The sequence below is a fragment of the Lathyrus oleraceus genome, chromosome 1, assembly GCF_024323335.1.
Source record: "Lathyrus oleraceus cultivar Zhongwan6 chromosome 1, CAAS_Psat_ZW6_1.0, whole genome shotgun sequence".
Classification (NCBI taxonomy): Eukaryota; Viridiplantae; Streptophyta; class Magnoliopsida; order Fabales; family Fabaceae; genus Lathyrus; species Lathyrus oleraceus.
The window spans coordinates 390,075,966-390,090,538 of NC_066579.1; the positions used below are offsets into that span (position 1 = coordinate 390,075,966).

Sequence of the window (14,573 nt, forward strand, 5' to 3'; positions counted from 1 at the left end):
TTTTCACTAATAAGGTGGTTTACAAAAAAAAGGGTTGCATCAAATTTGATTAGAGTGTGACTCTTCTCTAGTTGTCAACTTCCTGATATTGTTGTTGCTTTGCAGATTTTAGAGAATGATGGAACAAAAGGCTTCTTCTTCCTCTTTTCAAGGTCCACCACAACATTGGTTTTCCTATATGCCTTCTAGTAGTGGACAACTCATCAGAACTTTTGTCATTCTATACATTAAAAGAAAGTGGTTTCATTGCCCACAGAATTGAAATCAACTTTTCTGTTAACAACTAATCATAGGTTTCTGGTTTTACTTAACCAATTCTATTTTCGGAAAGCAATTTTAACTATTAAAGGTGGAGATTAAATAGCTCTATTTTTTTCACTAGAATACAACATAAAATTTGGTTCTGAACACTGTATTCACTCAATAAATACTGACTCGGTCGGTATAAATTACCAATACAAACTACGACTCAATAAAAAATAGGACTCAATTCCGCTTCAAAGAAAAACCCCTTCGCCCATTGCCACACAACACAGGTCCTTGCTACTGCAACATAATTTCTCCCCAGCAAAATATATTTCCTGCACAAGATACAATGCTCATATTATGCTGCTAACTGAACCCACCACCCCCCTCCTTATTCGGACATGGCAGTTAAGACTGACCCACCCCAGCACTTCATTACAGACACTAGACCCGACTGACACCAGACACCATGAAGTACATGGACCGACCCCACCCCACCCCACCCCCACCCAGACTCAACCCCCAACAGTCACCCTAGATCAACCCTGCTCCTCCAACCAAGTTCCTACAATTAGAGAAAGCAATTGGTTTAGAGAACACAATAATTGGATGTAAACCACGATTGTAACCCCCAGAGGGAAAAAAGATAACTGAGACATATACACACTCAATAGAAGTCTTCAACTGAAGTTGAATCCACCAGATGGGACCGGAAGGTCATTGGCTCCAAAATTAAAACCAGATTGAGAACCATCGCCTGGAGGTAGTGTCTCATCTTCATCTTCCAACCAATATGTCTCGAGAATTTTAACAGCTTTCTCATAAATTTCATTGTTGTCATGACTCTGCAAATTTTCAATCTTTTCCAATCCCTCGGCATCGTCAATAGCTTGAGCATACGCATTGACATCTCCCGTGTTACCAAAGCTTTTCTCTGCTTCTCCAACCTTCAGAATATTTTCAAGACCTTCTAGACAGACAGTAACAATTCTTGGATCAGGGCAAACAAGCAAATCACACAGAGGCTTAATGCAACCCTGGCTCACCAAGTACCTTGTAACAACAACATTTGGTAAGTTAATACATAAACTCCCATGTTGTCAACATGAAACAGAGCCAGAAAATAACAATAAAAAAACCGCTTCACATACTTGATTTGGTCATGTGTACCGCCAGATGTACCATTAGAGAGTGCCCATGCAGCTTCTTTTTTAATGTCAAACTCAGCATTTTGAAGAAGATTAACTAAGGGAGCAATCAGACCAGCTTCAATAACAGCCTACATTATACACAATAAAAGGTGGCGTTCAGAGCATTTTTTCAGTAAACAAGCAAACTAAAAATCACATGCAAACAAAAGACTAGACCTGAAACAGAAAACATAACAATAATGCCATCCTTCAAACGAACACACCACATTCCCTTCAGTGATGTACTTACAGTCAAATAACAATCCATGCTATCCAAATATTACCCTAATTGGTGTAACATGACTACATGAGAACTAAATCTATCTACAAGACTACAATGATTATTATTGCATCACATCTCTATGTTAAACAGGATGTAGCTCCCAATATTGCAGAAACAAAGTAACAGTAGTGTATATTTAGATGACACGAAACTGGGAACACTATCAGTTTATACTTTAAAATGAGCACCAAGAAATTCAATTTAAATGCGTACCCAAAAATCAAACTTGAAGAAAAGCATAAAAAATTTAAAAATCTAACACCATACTTTATAAAACATAATATTCAACATTAAATGCATATAAAGAAAGGGGATTCACTAGTTTACCTGTATCTGCTCTTTGTTTCCGGCTGTGATGTTTGATATAGTCCAGCAAGCTTCTTTCTTGATACTTTTCTTATGATTATGGGTCAACAGGCTCAAAAGGCATGGGAGTGCACCATGATTGATAATAGCCTGACAGAGTCACACCAAAATCAGGCAAGTCTCACAGGTGATGTGTGACAAAACACCAGTGGCGCCGAGAAGAGACTATGTTCACGGTAATAAATAGTAGTGAATCAACAGCAATGACTATGAAAGTGTAACTTTCGCTCTTCCCAGACCAAAATTCCTCCACCAGTATAACTTTTCGTTCTTCCCAGACCAAAATTCCCCCACCACCTCAAAACAAAATTATTCCTAGACTAATATTTCTAAATACGTCAATGAAACTTCAACAACCACATACTATTGTAGCATTTTGGTATTCTCTATTAATCAAATTAGAATTACAAAATTTACCTACCAATAATTTCAGGTTTTGATGTGTTTCCAAAATTTGTAACACAGCACTTATTTGATACTTCACTCAATAAAAGCTAAATTTATTAGAAATAATTAGGTAGCAACTAATTATTGCAACAACTCATAAGCCATTCTAATTTGACATTACCTGAGTCTGCATATCATCTCCAGTTACAATATTTCCCACCGTGCGAAGTGCGGGAATCAGCACTGAAGGAGATGGGTGCCTACAAAACACAGATTTAGAGACAAGACAGCCAAAAATTGAATCAGGATATTTGTTGACCATGAATAGATGGGAATAGGCACTCACAGAAGGAGCTGCACAAGTCTGCCACATACACCTGCCTCAATCACAGCTTGAATTTTGTCATTTGTCCCATCAGAGAGATATGAGAGAGCCCAGCATGCATCTGTCAAGACTTCTTCATCATTGGAAAAAACCAAACGCTCAAGAGCAGGGAGCGCCGGCCTTACCTGTCCATCCAAATTCCAATATTAATACACAGAAAAAGTCCTCTGCAAGATAAGCTTGAATTAACAAAAATTACCTGCTCAAATGGAGGCTGTGGCTTGCCCCGACAAAAGTTTGACAGGGTCCATGTGGCATTTCTCAGCATAGAAAGCTTTGCTTGTTCATTCAACTGGGATAACAGCGGGATCAGGGCACCATTGCTTAGAACAAGATCACGGCACCTAGGGGAGTCACCAGCAACGTTTCCCAATGCCCACACAGCCTACAATTTAAGAGTTTTGGTTTTAACCATAGTTTAGCAAAAAAATCATATCAAGTATGATGCCTGATCTAGTGCTATCACAATTCAGTATGAACATACCTGCTCCCGAACATCATCACTAGGTGAACTAAGTAGCTTGACAAATATTGGCACTGCCCCGTGATCAATTACTACCTTAGTGTTCTCAGAAGTTCCAGATGCTATGTTTGTGAGTGCCCAAGCAGCCTCAAACTAAACAAACGTATCATAACAATAAATTTCAACAATAAAACACTGCACCACATTACCTGAAATTCCAGAATGAAAAAAAAACAAAAAAAAAACGAAGTTTCAAACCTGAAGTTGAGGAAAATCCTCCCTCACTAGAAACTCAACAAAACGAGGAACAACGCCAGATTGAATTACTTCTTCGATTGGAGGGCTACGTTCTACAGAACAAAAAAAGATTTTTAACACTAAGAATCACAAACATATGCATTAAAAACATCAAAAGTGAATAAAAAATTACCAATTGAAAGCAATTTCCGAAATTGAGTAGTTGCTTCGAGTTGTTGGCTATTATCATCCGATAAAACCCCAGCAATCATTGCAGGAAGACTCTCTAACTGCAACAAATAAACATAAATAACTGTCAAAATCCGTTTTCATAACTAACTACCACTGAACCGAACATCACAAACCCCAATTAAATCTAAACTGAGAACCCTATTGGGGATCGGATCATGACCGAATCAAACATCAGAATCTTAAATCTTAAATCTTAAATCCACATCAAACCCTAAATTACCACGATCGAAAGTTACCTTTTTCTCGACAATGGAGGATGACTGAAGAGGAGTAGGGAACTGAGCTTGAAGACCTTCACGTCTCTTCTTCAATAGACTCTCTTCACGCTTACTTTTACGGATCTCAACCATGTTGTCCTCTCTTCTCCGGCGACCCTCGTCAGCGTCGACGGCAACCTTGTAACGGTTGCGACGAACTTCGGTTCTAGCATTGGGTCTGAGCGACATCGTATCTTAGGGCTAGGTGGCACCAATCGAAGCTGAGAATTGAAATGCAAAACCCTAAATTACGATTGAGATTTTAGAACTCTGATGAGAGAGAGAGAGAGAGAGAGAGAGAGAGAAGAAGATTAGAGGAAATTTAAATAGCTGTATAGTAGTGGGATGTGGGGTTGTATTACGTGTGGAGGTGGAGGTGGGTCGGGTTGACCCGGAGTTTTACTTAGGAATGTCGTTTATGATGATAATGATATGATTCGGTGCGTCGTTTCGTGTTGATTTATTTTTATGGATTTTGCCGACTAGATGAAACGGGTTACGGTTTTGGGGTAATATGGATCCTCACTCTTTAATCATATCATCACGATCCAATCCACTTCAAGTGTTAAATGGTTAAATGGGGGCATGTGTGTTCCAAGAATATCCCATTTCAAACCAATGATGGTTTTTTTTTTGTACTAATACGTTTTTTTTTTATGTTCCTTATTTTTACTTTTATTTAACGATCAAAGTAGCCACATATATATATATATATATATATATATATATATATATATATATATATATATATATATATATATATATATATATATATATATATATATATATATATATATATATATATTAGTGAAAAATTTGAGTGAGTTGAGTTAGGTGGATTCACTAGGGTTATGACATGTCTTAAGGTGGTTGAATTGTCTCTCAACAAATTTGTTATTTTTTACTTCATTTATTTTTTTTATATGTTTTGTGATATTTATGGATTAGGCGAATCAAAGTGTCTTTAGTGGTATTGTCATTTATCTAAATACGGATTTTTTAGATTTGAAGAGTAATGGTTTGTATGTGTCATTTTGTCTTTCTCTATCAAACATATACAATACGACCTCCTGATCATGCTTTTTTATTGACATTTGTTTTATCCATGTCAATATCATTCTTGCGGTTTGCATGAGTGGTCGTCCAGAAATTAGAGAAACTTATGGATTCTCCTTAATATCCATTATCATAAATTCAAACGGGAAGGACAAGGTGTTCGCTTGTATTATTACATTTTATGCAACCCTAGTTGGTTGTTTGACAATTTTGTTGGTGAATTGCAATATTTACTTTGTTTCTTTTATCTCTATATATCTAAGTTTTACGACTACTAATAGGGATATTGGGTTAATGTTTACCCAAAAATCTACAAGAGCTTCTCCAACATTCATGCCTCTAATTGAGTTTGCACAAGGCGATTCTCCATGGACCAATTGCCTTTTCTAATATAGTTTCTTGGATCATTATACTACAAATTGCTTTGTCCTGGACAAGTGTTGGTTCAAGACGTTTATCCTTGTGTGTGAAGAAATTTAAGAACCTTTGTTTCGCTTTAGTCAAGTTTTCATTAAACTCATCAACTGAGTCATCAACCTATTCATTTTGTCGTGCAACAACAACATCATAAAAAAAACTGAATGTTTGTATATAAGGATGTTCACTTACCATGTCATCCATTTTTTATTGCAATGTTTTTTCAAATTTGGCTTGGTGTTAGTGGTGAATGTACCTCCTGATTTATCATTTATGTGCTTGAAGATTTGTCCCATTTACACGTTTCTAATGAAGTTTTCAGCTTATTTTTTATTAGCCATAAACATTTGGACAAATTGGTTTTGAGTATCTTCAAGCTTCCTTTAAGTTTGGGTTGGATCTAATAACTCTAAAATTGTTGTTTATTTGATGGTTCAGCATCATGTATCCATCCTTGGTCGTAGTTATTTCCACTTTGAAAGTTATTCCCTCTTTGGAAATTGTTGTTCCCTTCATGGTAAGGATTATATCTTTGGTAGTTCACATAATTGATTTCCTCGTCACCATAGGGACGATACACGAGTGGGGTGGTCACCTTCATATAAGTCACATAAAGAAATTTCATTTGGGCTTACTTGAAGTTTCTTGCATCTATTTTGAATTGTTGTGGAGGTTTGGATGGTTGCTTTAATAGTTCGTTCTTCCAAAGGCTGTGTCAGAAGTTTGTTTTCAGCAAGCATTGCATCATTTGTATTCAGTTCCAGCATTCATAGTTTGCTTTGGCTGGTACTTGGGTTGTATTAACCTTGATGGTCGTTAAGTGTCGTTCTTTCGATTATTGTTATTCCATCTTCAACACTTCTGGCTATTGACAACCCACTAGAAATAATGTCTAGTATCAACTTCAGTTGTTGCAAAGTCTGGTTTGAAAATAGGATAGCTTTTAAACTTAATGATGGTGATCTAACTAGAAAAACATCTCATGCCTCATCAACAAAAGGAAACTCAAGATATAAGTGCTTATATGATCATAAGCAATCTAGCAAAGAATCTTGAAGCCTCAGATAAAGTGTGAAAGCTCGTCAGGTCATGTTTGTCTATCTGTCTGATTGACTCGAGTATTGTAAAAGTAAGGAAGTAGATTAGAAGTACTAAGACAAGTCACACACACACACACACACAACTAAAAATATATTTACTAAGCCAAGACAAGTGATTAAAAAGTTGTCCAAAAAATTTCCAAACTATTTTTGAACTAACCAATTGATTAGTAAGTTATGTCAATTGATTGGATCATTAAGCCAATCAATGGGAGAAAAGCTAATCGATTAACCAAGCAATTAAGACAACACATTTATGAATTGCAATGAATCTATATCCAATACTTCCTATTTGGGCATGTTAGTCAATTAAAATGAGTTGACAATTAATTAGAGCTTTTTGCTAATCGATTGGCTTATTAGTTCAGCCCATGGATCATTTTCTGTTTTGGTGTTTCCAAAACTTATATAAAAGAGGCTCGTATCCACTTGTTTTCACGCCACTTTCCGATGATTTACATTTTTTGGAATTTATCTCTCTAAGTTTTCTCTCCCTCTATTTAGAAAATATTCATTTCACTTAAAATTGTCTTGGTGCTTGCGAGTGAAACTTTGATTGTGAGGAAGAGTTCTGTAAGTTGTCATGTTGTTTGTTTAACTCTTGGGAGTGTGATACTCTTGAGAAGATTGAGTTTAATTCGTGAGATAAACCGATCTTAAAATCTATGTTGTGGTTTATTGAGCTTTGTTGAAAAAAGTTTTGTTTTGGTTATTGAGATCAACTTTAAAATCTCTAAGAAGGTTCTAGTTTAGCCTGTGGTAAAAGTTATTTATGGTTGGGGATAAACCTGTAAAAAAATAAAAATCAACTTGTATAAATATTTATGGGCATAGCTTATAAAATTTTATAAGTTTATAGTCAAAATCTCAAGAATACCTTTTGGGGACAGGATTATGCCAACGTTCGACCAAACATGTACAACTTTCTAGTGCAATCTCTCTAACCTTATCCTTTTTAAAAAAAAAATCTATTTACTTTGCATTACTTATCTTTGTTGTGGTTTACTCAAACAAAATTACTAACACGGTCTTAATCGAAAAAAGTATAAAATTAGTCACGAATTTTAAATACCATATTCACCATATCTCTTCTACTTGAAGTCACTTGTCCAACAAGTGGAATCAGATCCTAACTCCTATTAAGGACTAATCTTCTCAAGGAGGAAAAATGACTTTAAGTTATTCACTAAACATGCATTTATTCTTCAATGGAGAAGGGTATAGTTTATGGAAAGATAAAATGAAGTTTTTCATATAAGGGATAGATCATGGTATTTGGAAAGTTGTGAATGAAGTTCAGTTTGTTCCTACACACAAAATTAATGGTGTCGTAGAAAACAAACCTGAAAAGGATTGGACCAAAGATGATGATGAAAATGTGCAACATAGTTTAAAAGTGAAAGTTGTCATCACTGCCGCTCTTGGTCTTGATGAGTTTTTGCGAGTTTCTCACGGCGAGACTGCAAAAGAAATATGGGCACCCTCCAAATCACATGTGAAGGTACTACTAAGGTGAAAATGGCAAGGTTGGGCACATTAATCAATGAGTACGAACTCTTCATAATGAAACCTGAATATAACATTAATCCTATGCAAATACGATTTACCCATATCGTGAATCATATGAGAACTCTGGAAAAACCATTTTCAAATGAAGAATTGGTTATAACTATCAAGACATATTCTTATCAAGTGTCACTTGTTGAAATTATTTTCTAATAGGTAACTGTATTGCAATTTATAATTAATCAGAAAGCAAAAATCATTAAGAACCAATAGAAATAAATAATACTAGAATAAAAGACTTGATCGTTACAATTATCAATTCAGTACTATAAAATTCATCTAAGATGGTGACTCGTCCTTAACATATAGGAGTTTAGTTACTCATATCTTTAACAAAATACATCAAATAAATAATGAACATTACACAATAGTCACAGATGAGGAAGCTTTAACACAAAATTTTGTTGAATGTTTGCTCATTTTGCTCCTATAGCGTTTTCCTTGCTTCAAATTATTTATTCGCCATTAAAATCCAAGATAAAAACAAAAAATAAGGTTTCCTTCCTTAAAATACAACAATAGTCATCCATACTAGATCTGAGTGTTTGGATGTTTTTCCAAATATCTTTAGAAATGCATATGACCAAAGGAGAATTTTATCTTGGTATGTGCATGAACGTGTTTGAAGGCATTTAGATGTTTGGAAATTTTCTAAAACATGTTTAGAAACACATATGATCATATGGGAATTTCACCTTGGTAGGTACATGGACAGTTTTAGAGGCATTTGGGTACATGAATGCTTTGCTAAACACATTTAGCAGCTCTCGAACGCGTTTGGCCAGAGTTTGCATCTTTTGGCCAGAGTTTGCTTTCCTTTTTGTTTTAACTCCTGTAACATAGACAAAATATTTTCTAAAACATCATCTTGATAAAAAAAATATTTTTTGGTATCGCATAAACTAGAAAACACGTCAGAAATAACAAGAAAGATAAATATGAACAAATAAAAATAAAAAGTTAAGTTAGTAATAAATATACGAAAAATCACAATGACTTAAAATTATAATAATCATAAATAAGTTAAAATTTTATGATGATTGGGGTAGCTCAACTCGTATGTGATAATTGATTTAAGGGGGTATAAGCTCCTTGTGTGGAATTTAAATAGAAAATATTATAATGATTATGTCAATAAAAATTACAATGTAGTGAGTCAATTTATCATATCTACGGGGAATGAGAAATATAATGTATTTGCAATTATAAGTAATAAAAAGTATTTTATTCGTTTGAAAATATTTTATGTCCATAAAAAGTAAAAGAAAGTAAAATAGTATAATTATAAGTGATAACAAGTCTTTGGGTTATGTGATCGCGACTTAGTATGTTTGTCGAAATAGCTGACTGCAAGTGCACAGTCGTATCATGTAGTTTTAAAAGGATATCGAACCCAAATGACCAAAAACCAAACTATGTTATCTAAAGTTACTATGTAAAGGTAAAACTAATGAATATTTTCTTTTTTAGATTAGATTAAGGGAAACTAGGAATAAAATTGAACGGTAAATAATAATAAAATGAAAATATTCAATAAAGAGACATCGGTATGTAAATTACATCATTCTTCGAGGATTCGATAAATAATTAACACAAAATAAGGTAAATCATTTTTCAGTAGAAAATATCAAATTAAAATTTTTTGCCTCACACTCTCGTGTTATTGACTCGGACTATACTCTTAAGCCAAAATATTTTGTTCTCGCTCACCCACCTGAATCAAAAGTAATTTTTGGAAATTGATAAATCTTAATTAATCCTAAAGTGTTCTCGCTGTATTTAAGATTAATCCCTAGAAACCACTATCCAGTTAAAATCTCAAACTCTCCCTCTGTTGATTTATAACCTTAATGACTTTTCACTCTTGTGCAAAAACTTTTTTAAATTAGAATTGGAAACTACATCCAGGAAAAAAATTATAAACATTAACACTTATTATTACCGAATCACGTCGGAACGACGATCCTTACATACTGATGTCAAAAGGTTTAGACAGACATGGTTTGAAACTTAATCATACAATTATAATTATTAAACATAAACATAATCATGATCGAAATTCAAAATTTCAAGCATACAAATAATATTATGCAATTAGGCCAAATGAAAGCGGAAAGTAAAGAATTATGCAATTAAAAAAACCCTGATGAGTAATAAAAATTGGATTAAACTTCAGAGAAATCTTCAAGTATAAATAACAACTGGAAAATACAATGATGTCGACACGTTTGATCCAAGCAACAAGTAAACTTAAGAACAAAGGTGCAATAGCCTCCCGGTGTTGAAGAACTATCACTTTTAAGGTATTTCTGCTTAAGCTAAGAATCAAAATTACACGATAAAAACTTGGATACTTTTTTTCTTTTGGTTCTGCCTTTTTATACTGGTAAAGAGGAACTGAACTTCCCTAAATTCGTGTGGAAATGGTTGTGGAAAAATAAGGGGACTCTTGACCATATTTTGTGCAGTTGTTGAAAAACTGCATTGCGTGCCTGTGGCAAACGCCACAGGGCCATGGCAAATGTCATGGTACTAAAAGTTTGAAGTGACGTGGCAAGGGGGTCGTGGCGAACGCCACATGCCCAAAACCTGCATTTTCAGCATTTTTCTTCCCTTTTTCTTCATTTCTTCTCTTTTCTTTAATTATTTCTCACATGTGAGTTCTGCATCGACAAATACCTGAAACAGGGCAACAACATCAACATAATACAATAAAACATACACATAATTATACTAAAATACATGCGAATCGAGTCAAATAAACGGTAGTTTCACGTTATCAAAATCCCCCATACTTGAACGTTTGCTTGTTCTCAAGCAAATGCTACACTTGTGACATGAAAATTCGGAGACTCGTAGCATGTAGATCCATGGAAAGCACATAAACAATTAATTAATCATTCTAAAGCTACAAACTTTGCTTTGGTTATAATTGCTTAAATAGGTACTAATCGGTACACTAAGGATATCGTAATAACGTTATTTCGCAATTACGGTCATGAATCTCCCTACATGCAAACAGATATAAATGATGTCATTATATCGCAAATTTGTCAACTCGCCTTTTATTTTTTCGTTCAAGTGTGATCACATTAATCCCGTTATCTTTCACACTTATAGTAGGAAGTTCTGTTAGTGACTTTGGTCTTATCTTGTATCTTCGGTTTCCCGGTTCAGGGGTTGATTATGGCATCTAAGCGGTTTAAGCCCACGCCTAAATTGTAATTGCGGGGGATCGGACCGTAGTCCGCCCTACCAAGTTTAGCGCCAAATACCACTAAACCAATTACGATTGGTATTGGTAATTTAAGCTCAACATATTTCATTCAATGTCATTTTTATTCTTTGGACCAAACACTTATTTGCATCAATCTCCCACATAAAGCATTTAAATTATCCTCAAATCACTTCAAACCATTTTCATAACTAAAATCTGAAGAAAAAGATTACCCTGGATGGAATATCTAATCGTAATCCCGAATATTAGGCCTAAGTTGTAAGAGCTTGTAAGCCCTATGTATTTGTATTCTCTTCAAAACACTTGTAATTATTCAAACTTCTTTTCTCAATAAAATTGGAAGAAAAAGATTACTCTGGATGGAATATCCAATCGTAATCCCGAATATTAGGCCCAAGTTGTAAGAGTTTGTAAGTCCTATGTATTCGTCTTCTCTTAAAAACACTTGTAATTATTCAAACTTCTTTTCTCAATAAAATTGGAAAAAAAAAGATTACCCTGGATGGAATATCCAATCGTAATCCTGAATATTAGACCCAAGTTGTAAGAGCTCGTAATCCCTATGTACTCGTCTTCTCTTCAAAATATTTATAAATATTCAAACGTCTTTTCTCAATAAAATTGAAAGAAAAAGACTACCTGGATGGAATATCCATTCGTAGTCCCGAATATTAGACCCAAGTTGTAAGAGCTTGCAAGTCATAAATACTCGTCTTTCAAGGCCAAAAGTACATCCAACCAATCAAACTTTTTTCGCCGTCGTGCGATTGATCAAGAAAACCTTTTCATAAGCAAAGGTTATCTTGTCTTAAGATGATGTAAAGCAATGCTTCGTCCATAATTGTTGAGTTGAGATAAGTGACATTTTTCCGAATGTTGATTTGTAAATCCATTCGGTGTGTGGTATACGTCCGCTCCTCATCTGTTTTGAGTAAAACAGTGTTTCTCGTTGATTAATACAAGATAGATTTCGCTAAAATCGACCAACAAACAAACATTTTCTATCCAGAACTATGTAAGTCTTGAGTTCTCTATTGCACCCGGAGATACGTAGGAGCAAGATTTGTAAATCTTGTCAGACCCATTAATAAAAAACTTAGGTTTAGTCCCCTTTGTTGCAAAATCCAAAAACATTCTTCTCTCTTCTATTCTTTCTTTCCCACCTAATAACTCGAGAAGCCTAACATTTCTAAGCTAACACTAACGCGCACAAATAACCTAATGGGTCCCGTTGAGTACAACGGACGTGGGGGGTGCTAATACCTTCCCCTTGTGTAATCGACTCCCGAACCCTGATTTGGTTGCGACGAGCATAATCATTGTCGTTCTTTCTTGGGTTTTATCAATATTTCCCTTTTCCTTTTTAGGAATAAATAAAGTTCGGTGGCGACTATGTTTAGTCCATCATGTGAGCGTGCGATTGCGCTTTGCTAAGTCGTGCTCTCATTTTTTGAGGTGCGACATTGAGCAATAATGCTAATGAGTGCAAGAATAATGTTTTGAGGTGCTTTAAGTGTGGGAAGACATGCCACTATGCAGTAGATTGTATGAGTGATTAACCAATTTGTTATAATTATAACGAGCATGGTCGTATCAGTATCAATTGTTAGTAGTGGAATAAGGCACAGTCTGGAGGAAGGGTCTTTACTTTGACTAAGACATAGACTACTAGTGCTGACTGCTTGATTTGAGGTATATGGTTTATAAATAGCATTCCTTTGATTGCTAATATTGACACAGATGCAACACATTCATTTGTTTCGCTTGATTGTGCTGAGAGGTTGGGTTTGAGATTGTCTTCTATGGATGAGAGTATGATTGTTGATACCCCGACTCTAGGTCTGGTAACCACTTTATGGGTTTGTTTGAATTATTCGCTTACTATTTATGGTAAGAGTTTTGGGATGTATTTAGTATGTCTACCTTTGAGGAATCTTGATGTTACCCTTAGAATGAATTGATTGGAGTTCAACCATGTTCATATCAACTCTTTATACAAGACGATGTCATTTTCAGAGTTTGATGCAAGTGATAAGTTGTTCGTCTATGCCAAGAAATTGAATGAGTTTGTGAAGGATGATGCTACAATGTTTATAATATTAGCTTCTATAAAGGCTAAGAGTAAAGTTGTGACTGGTGAGTTGCTGCTGGTGTGTGATTTTCCCGAATTGTTTCCAGATGATATCAGTGAATTTATGCTAGAGCAAGAAGTTGAGTTTACTATAGACTTAGTAACTGGTACTAGTCCGGTGTCAATGAATCCTTATAGAATGTATGCTTCAGAGTTGAGTCAATTGAAGAAGCAACTGGAAGATCTGCTTGAAAAGAAGCTTGTTAGATTAAGTGTTTCGTTGTGGGGTGTGCCACTGTTGTTAGTGAAGAAGAATGACGGTAGTATAAGGCTATGTGTTGACTACCGACATCTGAATAAGGTTTCTATCAAGAACAGGTATCCATTTATGAGGATTAATGATTTTATGGATTAGTTGGTAGGTATTTGTGTGTTTAGAAAGATAGATTTGCATTCGGGTTATCATCAAATTCGTGTGAAGCCTGAAGATATTCAGAAGACTGCTTTCAGAACGAGGTATGGTCCTTACGAGTATTTGTTCATGCCGTTTGGGGTGTCTAATGTGCCTGGAGTGTTCATGGAGTACACGGATAAAATCTTTCATCCGTATTTATACCAGTTCGTGGTTGTGTTTATAGATGACATCTTGATATATTCGAAGTCTAATAAAGAGCATATGGAACATCTGAGAGTTATATTGAAGACATTGAAAGAGAACCAATTGTACACAAAGTTGTCCAAATGCGAGTTCTGCTTGCGAGAAGTGAGTTTCCTTGGCAATGCGATTTCTAGTGGTGGTATAGATGTTGATCCATTGAAGATATATGTTGCATTACAATGGGAGACTCCGAAGTCTGTTACTGAAATTAAAAGTTTTCTTGGGTTGGCTGGTTACTACATGAAATTCATTGAAGGTTTTCGAAGTTAATGTTACCTTTGACTCAGTTGACTTGAAAGGGTTAAGCCTATGTTTGGGATGTGAATTATGAAGAGAGTTTCCAAGAACTCAAGAAGAAGTTGACGTCTACTTTAGTTTTGATTTTTACGAATCCAAGTGAG

At 35.0% G+C, this 14,573-nt stretch overlaps 1 protein-coding gene across 1 annotated transcript; it reads right to left on the minus strand.

The window, feature by feature from the left end:
- Nucleotides 1-350: 350 nt before the first annotated feature.
- Nucleotides 351-4,383, minus strand: LOC127073697 (importin subunit alpha-2). Its single transcript, XM_051014887.1, has 11 exons — nt 4,046-4,383; nt 3,751-3,847; nt 3,579-3,670; nt 3,342-3,473; nt 3,057-3,242; nt 2,819-2,982; nt 2,654-2,732; nt 2,047-2,175; nt 1,398-1,525; nt 914-1,299; nt 351-811 (listed from the first exon to the last, which is right to left on the minus strand). The coding sequence occupies exons 1-10, from the start codon at nt 4,253-4,255 to the stop codon at nt 927-929; spliced, it is 1,590 nt and encodes a 529-aa protein (XP_050870844.1). The 5' UTR covers nt 4,256-4,383; the 3' UTR covers nt 351-811; nt 914-926.
- Between the last annotated feature and the right edge of the window lie 10,190 nt (nt 4,384-14,573).

Bases quoted from the DNA above. Each gene is read 5' to 3' on its own strand.
- LOC127073697 (XM_051014887.1), bottom strand. From the start codon at position 4,255: ATGTCGCTCAGACCCAATGCTAGAACCGAAGTTCGTCGCAACCGTTAC. The intron at 2,733-2,818 runs GTGAGTGCCTAT...TGTGTTTTGTAG, and splicing joins AGACTTGTGCAGCTCCTTCT to GCACCCATCTCCTTCAGTGC. The intron at 1,300-1,397 runs GTATGTGAAGCG...TGTTGTTACAAG, and splicing joins GGTACACATGACCAAATCAA to GTACTTGGTGAGCCAGGGTT.